The following is a 20143-nucleotide window of genomic DNA, read 5'->3' as shown; positions in this document are numbered from 1 at the left end:
TCCATTATTCTCACTTTATCCTTTACCCTTTAAAATTGTTCCGATTGTTGACCGACTGTAGCCTGAAGCTTTTCCAGTGACTGATGGCGTTTCACCTCTTTCCGATCACTTTATTATTTTCATTTTATTTTCAATCACGATCGTTTTCCGTCAACGGAACAGAAACACTGCAGATTCAGTAGCAGCCGCGGGCAGCGGGTCCTGTGCTCCTCCGGGTCCTAAAGTCCACCCACACTGAGACAGGTTAAATGGGACAATTGGGGGGGCGGTATTGACTGGAAAACAGGGGGGGGGGGGGGTGAGGGTGAATCTTGCCGAGAAAAATTTAAGCCAAATAGATTTACACACTCAACACAGTGTTAACCGCAACGGCTTAAAATGGCAGACGGCATTCTCCTTCCTCTGTTTGTAACTCAGACGTTCATAACTCAGGGACTGCCTGTACTAACATATGTGCATGTTACACAGGGCAAAGATCAGACAACTCCTAGTGTATTGTGTAAAGTTTTGATCTCTTGATCCCAAAGACTGATGCTTCTAGAAAAACTACAATGAATATACACTGAATTGGTTTCTAGGAAGGCAGATTTGGTACAAGTTTGAGTAGCCTAGGCCTCTGTATTCTAGAGTTAAGATTAAAAGTTAACCCCTGAAATATTAAAAAAACTTGGCCTGACAGTGAAGGCTATTTCCTCAAGACAGTCTAGCTCAGGAGTACCAGTGTCAAAATAGGCTATTTAGGACTAAAATGAAGGAGTTAAATCTTTGGAATTTAGTACAAGTGTTATGGAAGAACAATAGCACATTCCAGTATTGAATCAAAATTAGAGTAAACATTTTGAAAAGGTTTAATTTGTTTATCTCCCCCATAATTTGGAAATATGAAAAACAACACGTCTCCTTGAATGTAAAGGCAGGATGCCAAAATGAAGGAAAACAGATACATAACATACATCTAGGAATCAGTTCCAAACTTAGGTCAAAGTTTTCCATTAGAGATCATGCATGTTGCAAGCATTTGGGTTACAGAAATTCACCCTCAAAATTCTGTAACCCAAATCATTACCCAAAAATTTGAGATGCAGAATAAAATTCACACAGAATTTGTGCAAAAACAACACAAATGAATCGTTATCTTCCCAATTACCACTCCTTGACAGCTTAATCTTACAGGGGGGGAAAAAAAATCACAACAGACAATCCCCACCCCCACCAAATAATGTGATCCTCTTGCAAAACGCAGGTGATAAGCTCTATTCCAAACTGTTAGTCATTTCAACATGACAAGCTGCTGGAGAGAGTCAAATTGATTATAGGCATTGGGAAGGGTTGGAAAGGACAGCAACACGCAAACAACTATAGGCTTGTAGATTCAAACATTTACTTAATCAAAAATAGGCACTTTGATGTTTTACAACTACAAGTTTTCATGCAATATTAATATAGATCTTGTTTTCATTTTTACAACCAAAGAATTTGTTCTAATTTAAGAACAAGTTTAAGTCAGAAACCTTAATTATCTTTATGCAAGGCAATTGATAGGAAAATCAGATAATGAGCAATCAAAGCAAAATGCTGTAACAGATCAATAGATTAGATATCTGTGTCAAACTGAAATAAGAGTCAATGCTTATGACTGATTATTTGTAATGTAATTAACCTGAAATGAACTATTTGCATAGAAGTTGAGCTCTCTTATCCTTTTGTTTTAGGTTTCTATCAACTAGATTTTTACTTTTCAAACTACTGGCTGGAAATAACTTTATTCCAACTCAATATTTTAGTATATTCCATTTACATTATATTAACTAAAAAGGGATGAAAATAATCTCAAGATTCTTCACCACATTTCCAAGTCAAGGATGCTAATCAATTGCAAGATTCAAAACTTCAAGATTATTCATTGCAGCATTTTTTTCTAAAATATTCAATTCAAAATCTCATTCTTTTTCTTTTAAATTGATTTGAAGTAGTCTCCCAGCACATCCTTTTCCTATACAGTAATATTAAGTGAAAGCACATCTTGGTAATAGTCAGCACTTTGTTCTGAATTACACCATTCACGATTTCCATCCGTCTGCAAATAAGCAACCAGAATGTTAGAATGTTATATACAAGGTGTGCATTATGCAGTGGTTTAATTTGAAAAAATAGATCAGAAGCTGAAACTACCTTATATATTTACTGTTACCTGAATCAAAATTGTACAAACTATCAAAAATTCAATGTCACTAACTACACTTTAAATTTATATTCAAGTATCAAAGATTCATAAATGCAAAGTGGGTTAAAGGCAAACTAAATCCGTTTTAGGGATACAACTGCAAAAGTTTTAAGATTTTAAATTTAGTCAGAAACAATGTACATTAGACATTTAAAATCATACAATGGCTTAGCTTAAAGTACTCCAAAGGCAGCCAGTTTATATACACTTCTAATAAACACAGAATGCATTCAGCCTGGGTTTAGAATTCAACAACTTAAGTTTACAGCTGCCATTAACTTTTAAAAGTGGAAATTAAAAATTAAAACATTCAATTATTTTAACAGCACCTCTGCAGATAGCACATATAAGGCTTCCGTTACTTTTGCGAGACCATGGATCTGCGCCTGGAAAGTCTTCCCTCTCCAGGGCGCAGGCCTGGACAAGGTTGTATGGAAGACCGGCAGTTGCCCATGCTGCAAGTCTCCCCTCTCCACGACACTGATGTTGTCCAAGGGAAGGGCATTAGGACCCATACAGATTGGCACTGGTGTCGTCACAGAGCACTGTGTGATTAAGTGCCTTGCTCAAGGACACAACACGCTAAAGCATGGTGCTTAGATACTTCGTTAACTGTGGGGAATAAGGGTATACATCATCTTTATTTCAAGATTTTCCCTTGAATGCTTCGTATCCAGTGCTGTCAAATACTAATAGACGAGGCAAAAACAATCAGCTGAAGGAGAATTTTAGCAATTTGGTTTTGACCCAAAATGGCTTTTCCTTTCCCTCCACAGAATGCCCTTGACCTGAATATTGTTCTTGCCCCAGATCCCAGCAGCCTGTCCTAGAGTTGGAGGACTGTGTGTGGAGGTGGGAGGTAGGTTAGGGGCTTGTTTTGTTGTTTTGCTGTGTTCTGTGTTGTTCTGCTGAGCATGATGGGCATACTATGCTGGCTTATGTTATTTAAGCAAATCAATCATGTCTCTGTCACCTGACTGAGCACAACTCAAAAAATACTCCAGAAAATCAACATTACTAGCGGCTTACATGTCTGAATCTACGGCAGCATCTATGAAAAATAGTACAGTTGACATTTCAGGCCGAGACCCTTCGGCAGGACCCTGCTGAAGGGTCTTGGCCTTGAAGCATTGACTGTATTCTTTCCATGATGATGCCTGGCCTGCTGAAATCCCCCAGTATCTTGGATTTCCAGCATCTGCCAATTTTCTCTTGTTTGTGATGGCATCTTCTTACTACTGAAATGATCAGCAGCTAGATGGGAATGTGACCACCTGAAAGCTTTAGTCACTCACTAGATTTCCCTAACTTCATTTTCTCAGGTTAAAATCCAGGACGTTTACAATAACAGCAGATCATGGTAAGAGTTCAGAATTGTCTTCACAGCAGCAACACTCATATTGCATGGGTAAACTTAAATTACATCATTCTTTAAAGATAGCATAAGCACTCCAAACAAAAGTCCAGAATTTAATTTTTTTTTAAATACATTTTCATTCGCCAGATTCTACTTGTAAAGTCCTTTATAATGCTCGAGCAATAAGGAATTTGAGGATATTTGTTCCCACAAAATGTATATAAGGGTGAATAGCTTACATAGCTGTACGGAGGAAGCCAGACAGAAAAAAATTATGCTGCTGGAGCCCGTGGAGCGTAGGGGAATGCGAGGAAACCTGATTGAGGTATACAAAATTATGAAGGGTATGCACAGGGTAAATGCAAGCAGGCTTTTTTCAGAGGTTGGGTGAGACTAGAAATAGAGTTCATGGGTTAAGGGTGATAGGTGAAATGCTGAAGGGAACTTCTTCACTCAGAGGGTGGTGAGTATGTGAAACGAGTTGCCAGCGGAAGTGGTGGATGCAGATTCGATTTAAACATTGAAGAGAAATTTGGATATGGAGGGCTATGGTCCAGATGCATGTTAATGGGACTAGGCAGAATAATAGTTCAGCATGGACCAAAGTATCTGCTCCTGTGCTGTCATGCTGCATGACAAGCAAAACTGGGAGGACGCTCACATGGAGCATGAATTCCAAACTGGGATGACAGACCGCTTTCCATACTGAAACTACCAAGTAATCACATGTTAATAACTGGCAGACTTAAGCTGAACTAGTATCAACTGCCTTAAGATCCACTGGGACAGATGAATAACAGATGGCTTTTTGGGAAATTCAGGTAGTTGTTCATTGATTGCGTACCAAAGCAGGAACCTATCAATGGTGATAAAAAGTAAAAAAATCTTTACCAGTCAAATTCCTTTCAAACTCTGGTTTGGCATTGTAGTACTCCTCTGGTGTTACAGTTTTTATTCCACCAAAATAATCCAGGACCCAAATGTTGGTGATATTCAGCTTGGCGAAGTACCATTCGTGACTGGATGGCCAGCTGGACATTGCTGGATGACGCTTGAAGAGAGCCTCCTTGGCAATTTCAACTTCCGTCCTATTCACCTGAATAATGAATATATATAAAATATTTGTAGTCCTGGAGTACTCAGAAAGAAACTGGAGCTCCCACTTCAATTTACTCTGTGTCGAAAGGTGCCTCAGGACAAAGCCCACATAAAGTTTTCTAAATGCGTGGATGTGGGGCAATTGGACCCCATCATCCCATTTCAATATACTTGAAATCAATAAATATGAATGAAGGTACTGCAAAATCACTACGTATGAGTACACGCTGAACTCAGAATAATTTCTTTTAATGCTTCTCTGTAATGCACTTTTATTATAAGGCAATTGAAAAGTCTCAGGAATGCAAAAATAAACAATAATTAAATAAAATAATGACAAATTAACTTATAGCATTGAACACCATCACTTCTCCCTTTAGGGTAATGTGGAATGCAGAATCAGTTTTTGGTAATTAAATGATGTTTTTTCTTTCGGTGTAACATGACAATGAGAAAACGAAATCACTGGGAACTCAGACTAACACTTCACTTTTTCCAATCAGTTTAAACTCATTTGCCAATGACCAGGAATAGAAAATTCGCGAGCCAACAGGAAAGTAGGATGGATGATGCAAAAGTCAGAGTGTTATGTTACAGCATACCGTCACAATTGTTCCACAGAGGATCACACGACAACAAAGTGGACTTTGAGCATCATATTTGTGTTTTCTACAGTAGTCAGTCTCTGCCAAGGTCATGGTCAGGGAGACTTCTGGATGTATCTAAAATAAAAGTGGGAAACATTAAGAGTAAACAAGAATTAAAATATCGAATGATCCACGTCAATTCACATTTTACAACAGGATCAATAAGGCATGTAGCTCAAGTCCCCATCACTACTGAGCACATTCACTCTATCCACAGGAAAAGACAAGTTCTCCCTTTTGTCTCCAGTTCTGACGTAGAAACTTAGCCAGAAATGTAGGCTTTTTATTCCTTTCCATAGATTCCTTTCAATGAGTAGCTGACGTCAGATGTATCAGTATTGAGAAGCTAAGGTTAGATGTATCAGTATTATACAGTAGAGTGGGGAATTACAGAGGTATGAGAGAGGAGTTAGCCAGAATTGATTGGAAAAGAAAACGGCAGGGATGACAGCAGAGCAGCAATGGCTGGAATTTTTGGAAGCAATTTAGAAGGCACAGAATATAACATCCCAAGGAGGAAGAAGTATTCTAAAGGAAAGATGACACAACTGTGGCTAACGAGAAGTCAAATAGAGAGCATATAATAGAGCAAAAATTAGTGGGAAGTTAAGAGGATTGGGAAGCTTTTAAAAATCAACAGAAGGCAATTTAAAAAGTCATTAAGGCAAAGATGGAATATGAAAGTAAGCTAGCCAATAATACTAAAGAGGATACCAAAATTTTCTTCAGATACATAAAATGTAAAAGAGGCGAGAGTGGATATTTGACCACTGGGAAAGGATACTGGAGAGGTAGTAATGAGGGACAATGATATAGCAGATGAACTGAATAAGTATTTTGCAATAGTCTTCAATGTGGAAGACACTAGCAGTATGGTGGAAGTTCCAGATGTCAGGGGACATGAAGTCTGTGAAGTTACCATAACTATAACAAAGATAATTTTGATTTTAAAAATCAGCAAGGCCAGAGACCATCAAATTTTGATTCCTGACAATTCATTTCAAGTCCTTAGCATAAGGAAATAAAAAGTAATTACACTAGTTCCCTCAACTGGAGCACAGAATGGAAAATGGCCACTGTTCGTCAGGGTATGGTGGGATAGTTACTGTTTCTGACTCTTGAGTTCTCAGTAAGAAGAGAACATTTTTTTTAATATAATCAAAATAAGGTTTATTTAAAATAAAAGATTATTTACAAGAATAAACCTTGTAAACTCTTCCATTCTTAGTCAATATGTTACATAGTGTTCCACTACATTGGTGAGGCCTAATTTGGAGTATTGTGTGCAGTTTTGGCCAACTACCTACAGGAAAGATGTAAATAAGGTTGAAAGAAGTACAGAGAAAATTTTCAAGGATATTACTGGATCTGGGGACCTGTTATAAGGAAAGATTGAATAGGTTAGGACTTTATTTCTTCGAACATAAAAGATTGAAGGAGATTTGATAGAGGTATACAAAATTAAGAGGGGTGTAGATAGGGTAAATACAAGGATTTCCACTGAGGTTGGGCGGGACTAAAACTAGAGGACATGGGTTAACAGTGAAAGATGAAAAGTTTAAGGGGAACATGAGGGGAAACATGACCACTCAGAGGGTCATGGTGCATGCGAGCTTGATTTCAACGTTTAAGAAAAGTTGGATAGTTACATAAATGGTAGAGATATGGAAGGCTATGGTCCCGGTGCAGGTCGATGGGAGTAGGCAGCTTAAATGGTTTTGGCATGGACTAGATGGGCCAAAGGGCCTGTTTCTGTGCTGTACATTTCTATGACTCTATAGAGAAGTTTCTTGGGAAATTGAAAGGTCTGAAGATGATAAGTCACCCGGACCAGATGTTGTATACGCCAGAGTTCTGAAAGGGGTGGCTGAAGAGATCGTGGAGGCATTAGTAATGACCTTTCAAGAAACACTAGTGCAAGGGGTTTACACGGGGCAGAATTTATTAATTGCATCTGGGAAAGTTTCTTAGATCAATATGTGGATGGTCCAATGAGAGGAGGGGCTGTACTGGACCTGATGACGGGTAATGAGCTCAGCCAGGTGACTGACCTTCCAGCAGGTGAACAGTTAGGGAACAGTGACCACAACTCCTTAACTTTCAGGATAGCTATAGATAAGGATAGGTATAGTTCTTACAGGAGAGTTTGAAACTGGAGTAGGGCAAATTAGAAGTGCATTAGGCAGGAACTAAGTGTTAATTGGGAACATCTTTTCTCTGGAAAGTCCACATTAGACATGCAGAGTGTGTTTAAAGATGAATTGCACAGAGTACAGGAAAGGTAAATTCCCTTTAGAAGGAAGGATGGGTATGGAAAGGTAAGAGAACCTTGGATGTCCAGAGAGGTGATGATATTAGTCAAGGAGAAAAAGACAAAATATATAAAGCTCCAGAGATTAGGATCAAACGAAGCACCTGAGGAGCATAAAGAAAGCAGAAAAGAACTAAAGAAGGGAATTGAGAAAGCCAGGAGGGGGCCATTGAAAAGTCCTTGTCAAGTAGGATTAATGTAAATCCCAAGGCATTCTATACATACATCGAGGGCAAGAGGATAACTAGGGAGAGGGTGGGACCACTCAAGGATGGGGAGGGGGCAGGGAACATTTCCTTGGATGTGGAGAATGTGAGTGAGGTACCTGATAAGTACTTTGCCTCAGTATTTACCAAGGAAAAGGATATGGAGGACCAGGTGATCGGTGCTGAGTTTATAAATATGTTAAGGAGTTTAGAGATCAAGGAGGGTCTCAATGAGAATGAAGGTGGACAGGTCCCCAGGTTATTGAAAGAGGCAAGAGAGGAGATTGCTGGGACCTTGACCAGTATCTTTGTGTCCTCTCTAACCACAGGCAAGGTCACGGAGGACTGGCGAGTGGCTCATGTTGTACCCCTATTTAAGAGCGAACAAGGGAAAATCCTGGGAACTGTAGAACGGTGAGTCTCACGTCAGTTGTAGGGAAATTGCTGGAGAAAATTCTTCGAGATAGGATATATGAGCATTTGGAAACCCATGGGCCTCCATAGTGAGAACCAGCACGGCTTTGTGAAGAGGAGGTCATGTCTTACCCACTTGATTGAGTTTTTTTGACAAAGTGACAAGAGAGATTGACGAGGGTAGGGCAGTGGATGTTGCCTCTATGGATTTTAATAAGGTGTTTGACAAAGTCTCTCATGGGAGACTCATCCAGATCCAGGGTCTGCAGCAAATTGGCTATTTGGATCCAGAAATGGCTTGTGCATAGAAGACAGAGGGTAGTGGTTGAAGGGACTCATTCGAACTGGAGATCTGTGATTAGTGATGTTCTACAGGGTTCTGTGCTGTTTGTGATGTATGGAAATAACATGGGTGATAATGTAGATGGGTGGGTTAATAAGTTTGTGGATGATACCAAGATTGGAGTTGTGGATAGTGTAGAACAGTGGCAAAGAATACAGTGTGATATAGATCAGTTGCAGATATGGGCTGAGGAATGGCAGATGGAGTTTAATCCAGATAAATGTGAACTAGGGCAAATGCAAGGAGGACAATATCCTTAACAGTGTTACTGAGCAGAGAGATCTTGGGATCCATGTTCATTGCTCCTTGAAAGTGGCTACACAGGTCAATAAGGTGGTTCAGAATGCTTTTGGAATGCTTGCTTTTATTAGTTGAGGCACAGAGCTCAAAAGTTGAGAGGTTATGTTGCAAATTTATAAAACTCTGGTTAGCCATATCTGGAGTATTGCATACAGTTCTGATTGCCCCTCTCTAGGAATGATGTTGAGGCTTTGGAGAGGGTCCAGAAGAGGTTTACCAGGATGCTGCCTGGTTTAGAGAGCATGTGGTATCACGAGAGGCTGTATAAAACATGGGTTATTTTCTCTGGAGCGCTGGAGACCGAGGGGTTATCTGATCAAGGGTAATAAGATTATGAGAGGCATAGATAGAATAGATGGACTCAATGCCTTTTATGCATGCTTTGATAAGGGAGAACTATGACATGCCAACAGGAGCTCCCACATCTCTGGATGACCTTGTAACTTCAGTCTCTGGAGCCAAATATTGAGCATTAATCAAGTGGATAAATTCACAAAAGGCATCGGGTTCAGTTGGTGTACCTCGCTGAATACTAAAGATCTATGTGGGCCAACTGGCTGGAATATTTATAGACATATTCAACCTCTCAAGCAACACATACAAAATGCTGGATGAACTCAGCAGATACAGGAGCAGAATTAGGCCATTTGGCCCATTGAGTCTGCTCTGCTATTTCATCATGGCTGATCCAATTTTCCTCTCAGCTCCATTCTCCTGCGTTCTCCCCTTATCCCTTCATGCCCTGACCAATCAACTATCTATCAACCTCTGTCTTAAGTATACATAAAGACTCGGTCTCCACAGCTGCAAAGAATTCCATAGGTTCACCACTCTCTAGCTAAATAAATTCTTCCTCATCTCTGTTCTAAAAGGACGCCCCTCTATTCTGAGGCTGTGTCCTCTGGTCTTAGACTCTCCCATCATGGAAAATATCCTCTCCACATCCACTCTACCAAGGCCTTTTACCACTCAATAGGTTTCAATGAGGTCACCCTTCATTCTTCTGAATACAGGCCCAGAGCCATCAAATGCTCTTCATATGACAAGCCCTTCAATCCTGGAATCATTTTTGTGAACTTCCTTTAAACCCTCTCCAGTTTTAGGACATCCTTTCTATGATATGGGGCGCAAACCTGCTCACAATACTCCAAGTGAGGCCTCACCAACATTTTATAAAGTTTCAAAGTTACATACTTGTTTTTATATTCTAACCCCCTTGAAATAAATAATATCACATTTACCTTCTTCACCACAGACACAAACTAAAAGTTAACCTTTAGGGAATCTTGCACAAGGACTCCCATTTCCCTTTGCGCCGTTTTTTTTTTGTGTATTTTCTCCCCATTTAGAAAATTGTCAATTTTTTCATTTCTTCTTCCAAAGTGTACATACACTTCCCGACACTGTATTCCATCTGCCATTTCCTTGCCTATTCTCCTAACCTGTCTGTCCTTCTGTAGCCTCTCTGCTTTCTCAAACCTACCTGCCCCTCCAACTATCATATCGTCTGCAAACTTTGCAACAAAGTCATCAATTCTATCATCCAAATCATTGACATGTAACATAAAAAGATTCGGTCCCAACACTGACCCCTGTGAAACACCACTAGTCACCGACAGCCCGTCAGAAAAGGCTCCCTTCATTCCCTCCTGCCAATCAGCCACTGCTTTACCCATGCTAGGATCTTTCCTGTAATACCATGGGCTTGTAGCTTGTTAGTCAGTCTCACATGTGGCACCTTGTCAAAGGCCTTCTGAAATCCAAGTACCCAACATCATCCAGCTTCTTATTTCTTCAAAGAATTCCAACAGATTTGTTAGGCAGGGTTTTCCCTTGAGGAAACCATGCTGACTACAGCCTATTTTATCATGTCACAGAAGGACATTTCTGAATGTTATTCTGACCTGTGGAAAAAGGTCAAGATGCTCTGTATTGCTTTCCAGCATCATATTTACTGGAGTGCAGTTTCAGTGAAGTCGCCCAACATCTTTCAAGGCAACAAAACAGACTGCAAATGATTGGATGGGGGTGTGGGGGTGGGGGAGGGATCTGAGGCTCCCGAGTGACATTCAGATTGATGTTGTGAAGTTGATATCACTGCACCGAGCCCATCCATCTGGTGAAAGGTGAAAGGGCAATGAAGTAGTGAATATTTGTACTACTGATGTGCGTGCTAAAATTGTTGATGAAAATCGTTCTCATTGTAATTTTTAAAATAATTTTATTTGTAGTTTTAAAATAATTTTATTTGTAATTTTATTTTAAATAGATTTAAATATTGTTTTGCAATTATTTGTCACTGCTTTGAACTTGCAGTTCCTATTTTATTCACTGTTCTTCATTGTTTTTTATGTAATGGCCTGAAAGGGAGAAGGTTACACTGGGGATTGTGTTCTGGGAGTCAATGGGGAGGTAACCCAAAAAACTCTGGGAACCATTGATTTATATCCTCTGAATTTTCTGATAGTTATCCAAAAACAAATCTGGAATGGAAACAATGAAACATAATTGCTTTGAAGTTTCTAAACAAGGCTTAAAGACAGCAATCCCTGCCACATAATTCAGTTAAGACCTTTCAGCTACACTTGGGTTCATTTAGTAAAACTTAACAGTGTGGGGTAATCATCAAATTAAAAACTATATGAAGAACTGTGGCTCACCCTGACTCAGCAAAACTTTGAGAATCACTGTTTACTCTTTAATCTCATGACAACATTCATATCAGCGTGATACACCCATTCTGGTTATCTGGGGAAACACAAAAACTACAGATGTCAGAATCTGCTGCAAGAAAAGCAAACTGCTAGAGAAACTCAGTGCATCAGGCAGCAATTGTGGCTGAAAATAAGACAGTTGACATTTCAGATTGAGACCTGTTGACACCCAAAATGCCAAATAAACATTTCATCTGGACCAGCTAAAATCTTCTATAGAAGCCTCCTGACCTGCCAGGTTCCTCCAGCAGTCCATTTTTTGTTGGTAGCAGAGCTTTAGTAAGTTTTAAAATCCTAAGCATTTGAAAAAAAGATCCTGTTGAATAAATCAGTAAATTTGTTTATTATTGTCACGTGTACAGAGGTATAGTGAAAAACTTGCCTTGCGTACCTCCTTGAGAAATCGGTTCATTACACAGTGCATCGGGTAGTACAAGGTTACAGTTACAGCTACAGAAATTGCAGTGTGGGTAACAAAGTGCAAGGTCAAAACTAGGTCAACTGTGAGGTCATGAGTCTACCTTATCGTACCACGGGACTGTTCAGTCGTCCTAGAGCAGCAGGAGACAGCCTTGTGATACGTGCCTTCAGACTTTTGTATCTTCTGCTTGATGGGAGAGGGAATGTCTGGTTTGGGTGGAGCCTTTGATTATGCTGGCTGTTTTACCAAGACAGTGAGAAGTACAGACAGAAGGTTTCCATGAGGTGCTAAACTGTCTCCACAGTTCTGCAGTTTCTTGCTGACTCGGGCATCGCAGTGGCCACACCAACCTGCGATACATCTGGAGAGATAGTTTTCGATGGTACATCAACTAAAAGTTTGTGAAATCAAAGGAAGTATGCCAAATTTCTTGTAGAGACACTGATGAGCTTTCTTAGCTGTGGCATTTATATGGCTAGACCAGGACAACTATTCGTGATGTTCTCTCCTCGGACCATAAAACTCTCAACCCTTACAACCTCAGCACTGTCGATACAGACAGCCTTCTTCCTGGAGTCAACAACCAGCCTTTTTGCTTTGCTGACCCTGAGGGAAAGGTTGTCGTCATGACACCATGTCACTAGGCTCTCTACCTCTTTCCTGTACTCCCGACTCACTACACTGGTACAATATGTAAATTTGTACATGGAGTTCGAGCACACACAGTTGTGAGAGTACAGGGAGCAGAGTAGGGGGCTGAGAATGAGAGGCCCCAGCGTTGAGGAAGATTATGACAGAGATATTGCCGTCCTGCTCAAGTGTCTATCCTACTGACACCAAATCAAACAAACGTTGGTGAAAGTTCAAAACTGAATCACCACACTTTATTCAATCTTGTCAGACTAGGGTCAACAAGTTAAGTTCATGTGTCTTTGAAAGCAAGAAACATTTAATCTAATTCCCTCTTTCTCATGAAATTTGGAGCTTTCAATATCCTGAATCTCAAATTTATCATACGTAGAGTATTTTCTTCACTTTTTCCTCTTTCCATCAAGCCCAAGTTACTAAAACTTCCAAAGTTCAGGAGAAGGGAGTTCAGCAAGGTAAAAGATCATGATATCTCAGTCCATCAGTAACACTGACATTGGGAAGGTTGCACAATCGTTAGTGCTGCTGACTCATAGCTCCAGGGACACATGATCAATCCTGCCCCGTCTGCCACTTGAACAGTCTCCCTTTTACTATGTGGGCCTCTGCAGGGTGCCCAAGTTTGCTCATGAAGACTAGCCACTGTAAATTATTTTATTGTAGGTTGCGGTTACGGATCCTGCAGCCCACCTGGGTCGCCGGGGCACCGTATGGATGAGCGCTGCACCAGTTGCCTGCATCTCTCCCGGTTGTGGGCGAGTGCATGGGTTGTGTCAAAGCTCTCTACAGTCCACTCTGTGATGTTGTCCGCCCATTTCTTCCTCGGTCTGCCCCTTTTTCTCTTCCCCTGCACCATTCCCTGGAGAATGATCCTTCAGAGTCCACTTGATCTTGTTACATGGCTATGACACCTCAATCTCCTCTTCTTTACTGTGGACAGTCGACCTTCGTAGTGTCTCATGTCCTGGGTGATGGTTCTATGTACTTTATCGTTTGAAACATGGTCTGCGTAGGAGATGCTGAAAGGCCTTCTGAAGCATCTCTTTTCTACTGCCCGGATTTTTTTTTGCAGTTCTGCTGTCAAAGTCCATGATTCACATGCATACAAGAAGATGGAGAACACAATTACAAGCCGTAGTTTCAACATGATCTCAGAGCAATGTTATTGTCTCTCTAGATGGGTTTTAGTTTAGCCAGCATTGCTGTTGTTTGGGCTGTCCATTGCAAGGACCTCAGGCTTTGAGCCTGTATGGTTGATGATGGTGCCAGGATACTTGAACCGTCTGACAGTCACTAGTTCTTGTCCACCGACTGTGATTCGCTCCTCATTGTTTCTCATCAGTTTGGTTTTCTCTGCACTGATCTTCATGCCATATCCATCTTGTAGGTAAGATTTTTTTTTAAAAGAGGAAAGTTGATGAACTTGTGAGAGAATAAGTTGCAGAATTATATAAAAAAGGGGAATGAGACAGACGGAAAAGCTCTGCTGGGAACTTGCGGACACACAGTGGGCTGAATGACGTTCTTTTGCACGAAACTAATATGTAATAGCTCCCAAATGACATTGCCCCCAACCCCAACCCCACCACTGAAAAATGTTATTTGTACCAAATAAATAATCTGCACGATGATCAAATGAATAGAAGTTGCAAAAACCTTAAACATGTAACAATTGCTGTCTCCAACAGCAAAATGAGGCTACAATTTTCATGATGTATGCCAAAATCACTGACAACAGACTACAGAAAAAAGGCACATTTAAAAGCTGATCACTGACCAAAATTCAATTCATATCACATTTGAAGTACAGCAGCAAATATCTGAAGAGATGATGAGTTAGCCTGAATAGTGTTAGCATACCAGTCCATGTCCCAACTGTGACGCAACTCCTGCAGTTTCATCTCCAAGTCAGAAGATTATGGGATCAAGTTCAAAGAAAAAACTTGGGCAGACACTGTAGTGTATTATTGAGAGAGTACAAGACTGGCAGCAATGCTGTCTTTCAGTTCAGATTAAGTCAAAGAGGCACAATCCCCTTCCAGCAGGTCAGAACAAGAAAATACTATGCTACCAATTAGGAGAAAGAAAATTACCTTCATTACTATAATCAGAGAATATGGACATATTTAAAAGACCAGGAGGTTACTCCACAGATAATCTGAGTTAAAGTTTACTGGTTTCTCTCTCCAAAGACAATTACTTGCCAAGTATGCCCAGCAATTTGTTTTACTTCAGATTTCTAGATTCTGCAGGTTTTTTTGGTTTGCGTAATCCTTGTTGCTCCGCCTAATATACAGTGACTATAAGTAGTATCCAGTCCACCTCTCACTCATGTCGGGTTTTCACTATTCCCGCGGACCTTCCCCTCTCTGAGGCAGAACACTCTGTCCTCAGGAAGGACCTCACCTTTGCCCCCCTGCGCCTGCACCTCAGTGAGTTCCGTATGACAACTCCGGAGGAGTTGCAAGCTTCAGTGGCTGAAATGGGAGAGACTGCGCATACAACTGTTGCCTCGGTGCTTTATGGGAGAGTGGCAAAGAGAAAGCCACTGTTGAAAAAAAACCATATGAAATCTCGGGTAGAGTTTGCCAGCAGGTATGTGGGAGACTCTGAAGTCAGCTGGATGAAAGTTCTGTGGTCTGATGAAACCAAAATTGAACTTTTTGGCCATCAGACTGGACACTGTTCGGTGCAAGCCAAACACCAAACATTATCAAAACACACCATCCCTACCTTGAAGTATGGCGGATGCTGCATCATGCTGTGAGGATGCTTCACTGCAGCAGGCCCTGGAACGCTTGTGAAGGTAGAGGGTAAAATGAATGCAATAAAATCCAAGGAAATCCCAGAGGAAACGCTGATGCAGTCTGCAAGAGAACTTGCGAGGAGATTTGTTTTCCAGCAAGACAATGACCCCAAGCATAAATCCAAAACTACACAGAAACAACAAAGTTAATATCCTGGTGTGGCCAAGTCGGAGTCCAGACCTCAATCCAATTGAGAATTTGTGGCTGGACTTGAAAAGGGCCGTTTACTCACGATCCCCATGCAATATGACAGAGCTTGAGCAGTTTTGTAAAGAAGAATAGGGAAAAATTGCAGTGTCCAGGTGTGCAAAGCTGATAAGAGACTGATCCACACAAACTCAAGGCAGTAATTGCTGGCAACGGTGCATCCACTAAGTTAAGACTTGAAGGGAGTGAATATTTATGCAATCATTAATTTGTGTTCTATATCTGTAATTTATCTCACTTTTTAGAGACCTACTTAAAGTGTCAAAAAAAGCCAAATTAAATCCACTGTTATTCATCTTCCAAGAGAGGTGAATACTGTTTATAAGCACTGTATTTCACAATCAGAAATTAACATTTTAAAAATTATTGGACATTATTTTTGCATTGGTATATTACAATTACCAGAGTTTTTAACTCTTGAAAAAATGTATATCTGGGGAAAATAGGTACAAAACGTCTTCGGGAACTGTCAAGTGGACCCGAAATTGATTTTTACCGGTTGCATACTATCGAAGGCAGGCTGCCTGGCCTCCCCTCCACTCACCTCGATATCCTGTACTGAGATTTCCATTGGGGTCAGATAGAGGTACGGCACCCCACTTCCGCTCCCTTGCAGACCGTCACTGATAGAGAAGACGTTGGCGAAAGCCCGTCCGGCAACCGGCTTATGTGTGGAGATGGTGGCCATCGCCGCCCAGTCACAACTATTAACCACGAACCGCGCCATTCGCGCTACCTCCTCGTGAGGGGGTATAGCGCCCACTCGGCTCAGGAATGCCACCAGGAGGAAGAACACAACCCGCGCCATGGTTCACCTGTCCGCGAGTGTGGGTGACCACGATCACATCGCTCAACACCACCAGCAGCACAATCATGTGACTCGGCCGAGCGCATCACATGACCCGAACCTCCCAGTACGTATGCGTAACTAGTTCCCAGCGTTTACATTATTGGCATTGTCAGCGCAAGTGCTCCTGCTGGGCTCTCTGCCCAGCATACCCGAATTAAAACAATTCATACAGGCGGGGTAGAGTTTCCCAAGGGGACAAATCAACAGCAGGAGTTTACGCAATGAAGGCGGTATTTCTCATTAAAGATCTTCAGCAGGCGGGACATGTCCTCTTCTCGTTACTGCTGTCGGGGAGGAGGTACCGAAACCCGAGGACGCACACTCAGTGATTCAGGAACAGCTTCATCCCACCCGCCTTCTGATTTCCAATGTACACGGTCTGTTAACGCTACCTTGTTGCCCCTCTTTTGCACTCTTGGTGATTTTTATGTCCACCAAACAACACATTCCGTGCCACGTCAGTGAAAATAAACCCGAATCTGCCCATGGTAGCGACGTTTTCCTTAAGTATTTCAGTTTTTTCCGTAACGTGTCACATCCAACTTTGGACCTTAAGCAATATTTTATTTTCAAACACTAGCAACCTATAAAGATAACGGTGTGCCTTTTCCCTGCTCTGTAGGCAGTTTTCTGAATACCTTCATCATTTAAATTACCAAAGATTTCTAGTATATAGTGAATAAGTGAGAAACCGAAACAATATCTATAAAAGGCTATCAGATTAGGAGTTTGCTGGGGGTTTTTTGTTAACTGTTTTTCCACTGACAGATGAAAGAGTTGATACACTTGGTCAGGGCTGGATTAAGCTAGTGCGGGGCCTGTAGCATATGTTATAAAGGGGCCCTAAATTTTAAAAATGCACGTAAGTATTAAAACATAAAATTACTTGCATAGGAAAGTAATTCAATTTTTTCTTTTGGTATACAGCCAGATAATATGACAAGTGTCTGACACTTCAGCAATAGTATTACTTACATGTAGGTATCAAATTCAAATGTCAAAAGTAACAAAACTACAATTTAAAAGTTACATTTTCTAGACTTAGCATGAGCAAATTTGTTGATGATACTGGAAATGTCTAGTTCACGCAGCAGTTCATGTTCAATGCTCATTAGATTGAGATTGTTCAATCTGTTTTGAACCATGGTGCTCCTTAGTTCATTCTTAATCCTTTTCAGTTTTGAAAATGAGCGTTCTCCACTGCAGTTTGTAACCATGAGTGATAAATAGATGCGCAAGGCATTTTCCACATTTGGAAAACATGACTCCAAAGAATTGTGAGTTATCAAACGGTACAACTGGAACTCTACAAGGTCTTGTTTGGCACCAATATGAGGAGCAAGATCAGTTTTCAACAGTTCAGTAAGCTACACAAATTCTTCATCAAGACTTTCTTCCAGATCTTCCAGATATTATTTAATAAGATTTGATGACCTCTTTACGATCTCTTCAGGTGTAAGCGACTGTAACTGATGAAGGAATCCAAAAACACCATTCATCTTTAGATAAGCGTTCTACCTTTTTGACAGGGCAGAAAGCAAGCTGTCAACAATGGCAAGAAATGTTCAGCTTTTAAAGTTATGAGAAGGCGTTTGAGATTCAACAAGTGGATCAAGAGTGCTGGAACCACTGAAATCATCATACGCACAATTCTGCTTGTGCTTTTTTGAGTTTGCTGTTGATAATCTTAACACTTAGTCAGATCCTTGGTTTTTGCTCAATGTCTGAAAAAGTAGACTGCATAGCTTGAATATATCCATGCAACGTGTGACAGGATCCTGAATTATCCCTTATGGAATGTGCCTTTAAAAAGAGTGAGAGGGTGTGCAGCTGTACAGCACAAACAGTTTGTTACAGAGAGAGAAATAGGGGCGAAGACTGCTCACAGTTTGTTTGGGATTTCTGTAAGGACACTGCCAGCTTTTGAGTTCCTACAGAGAGAGAGAGGAGGAGCTTCTTGATGGACAGCTGGTGTTCAGCACAACAGTATTTAGACCAGCATAATTGCTTGTTTCACAGGACACGCAGACGCACTAAGGTGTGGTGAAGCTACCACTATCCTCAGGTGCCCTCGAGTGTGGGACTGAAGATCGATTGAGAGGAATCGGTCTGTGATTATTAGTGCGTGAAAGAGTGACCCTGTGGAGTTTACCAGTGTGTCTAACCTTTGCCTGGGTTGGTAGGCTGTCACTTGAAGATAGTGCTCTTAAGTTGGTGAAGTTTGGCTAACTTGGAAGTTTTGGAGGACAACGGGAAGAAGCGATGGCATTGGCTTACTCGAACAACCACAACACCCCTCTCTCTCCATCTCTACTCAACTCAATACCATGAATTGAACTGATTTGATTTACCCATCATCATAAGACTGTATCCATTTACCCCCCTCGGCTTGAAGAAGCTTGGTTTTTATATTTCCACACTTAAATATGCATGAACTTTGCTAACCTGTTTGATTTATCTGATTTTATATTACTGTATTGCATAGTTACTAATAAAATAGCTTTGGTTAACAGCAATACCAGACTCCAAGGAGGTTTCCATTTCTGCTGGTTCTTTAACCCGTTACGGGGTACGTAACAAAGCATTCATAGGGTGCACAAGCTATGTTCAAGTCTTGGCCAGAAGATTGCAAAGAAGCACTGGCCATTTGAAAACGCTGTAATACTTGATCTCACAATATGACCATTATTCAAGTTTCCAACTTCATCATGGTTGAAAGTAGTCCACAAGCCTGTTGTCGACACTTTCCATTCTGATCATTGTTATTTGAAATGCCATCCAAGATTTGTTTTATTTCAGAGAAGCTGTGTAAAAGTGCTTTTGTTGCATCTGCACGAGCTGACCACCTGGTATCTGACATTCTTTTCACAATGGGCAAATGAGCACCACCATCAGATAATGCAGCAGAAAGGAGATCCTTCTGATAAGTAGAAGCAGAAAAAAATGTGTACAGGCTTTCTACAAATTGAAAGAAAATTAATCCTTCTTGACAATATTCAGCAGCAAATTTTCCAACCAAATTTAGTGAATGAGCAAAACATGGAATGTAATCCGCAAACTCATTCTTCTCTTTAATTCATGCTTGTAAGCCACTATACTTGCCACTCATGTTGCTGGCATTGTCATAACTTTGACCACAGCAGTCTTTTATATCAATGTCATTTTCCTTTAAAAAGTCAAGTAAACTTTGAGCGAGCTGTTCAGCACGATGACCTTCCATATCCAAAAACTTCACAAATCCTTCAACTGGTCCAGACGGCAAAAGATAGCGCACAAAGTCAGCGGTGTAACAGCGCACGCTGCAGCAGCTTGGGAGCGTGGGAGATAGCACAAAGCTCACCGTGACACAACAAGGAGCCAACACATGCGTGCACACTCATGCTATGCAGCATGCAGCTTCCCCTACATGAAAACAACAGCGCTGCCAGATCATCGTGAGAATACGACGAGATGCCGATTTCACCAGACTGCAGCTTGCAAGCATTTAGTGTGGGGCCGTCGAAAATGCAGGGCCTGTAGCAAATGCTACTTTTGCTACTAGGTTAATCCGGCCCTACACTTGGTGAATAATCAACCTGGCTCGGCAGTCTTTGTGG

The 20143-nt window shown here is 41.0% G+C and overlaps 1 protein-coding gene across 1 annotated transcript; it reads right to left on the bottom strand.

Moving 5' to 3' along the window:
- Positions 1-824: 824 nt before the first annotated feature.
- On the bottom strand, positions 825-16598 carry creg1 (cellular repressor of E1A-stimulated genes 1). Its single transcript, XM_072260273.1, has 4 exons — positions 16242-16598; positions 5282-5401; positions 4473-4677; positions 825-2077 (listed from the first exon to the last, which is right to left on the bottom strand). The coding sequence occupies exons 1-4, from the start codon at positions 16503-16505 to the stop codon at positions 2061-2063; spliced, it is 606 nt and encodes a 201-aa protein (XP_072116374.1). The 5' UTR covers positions 16506-16598; the 3' UTR covers positions 825-2060.
- Between the last annotated feature and the right edge of the window lie 3545 nt (positions 16599-20143).

This window comes from Mobula birostris, chromosome 6 (assembly GCF_030028105.1).
Source record: "Mobula birostris isolate sMobBir1 chromosome 6, sMobBir1.hap1, whole genome shotgun sequence".
NCBI classification, from domain to species: domain Eukaryota; kingdom Metazoa; phylum Chordata; class Chondrichthyes; order Myliobatiformes; family Myliobatidae; genus Mobula; species Mobula birostris.
This window is presented reverse-complemented; position numbering and strand designations above follow the sequence as displayed.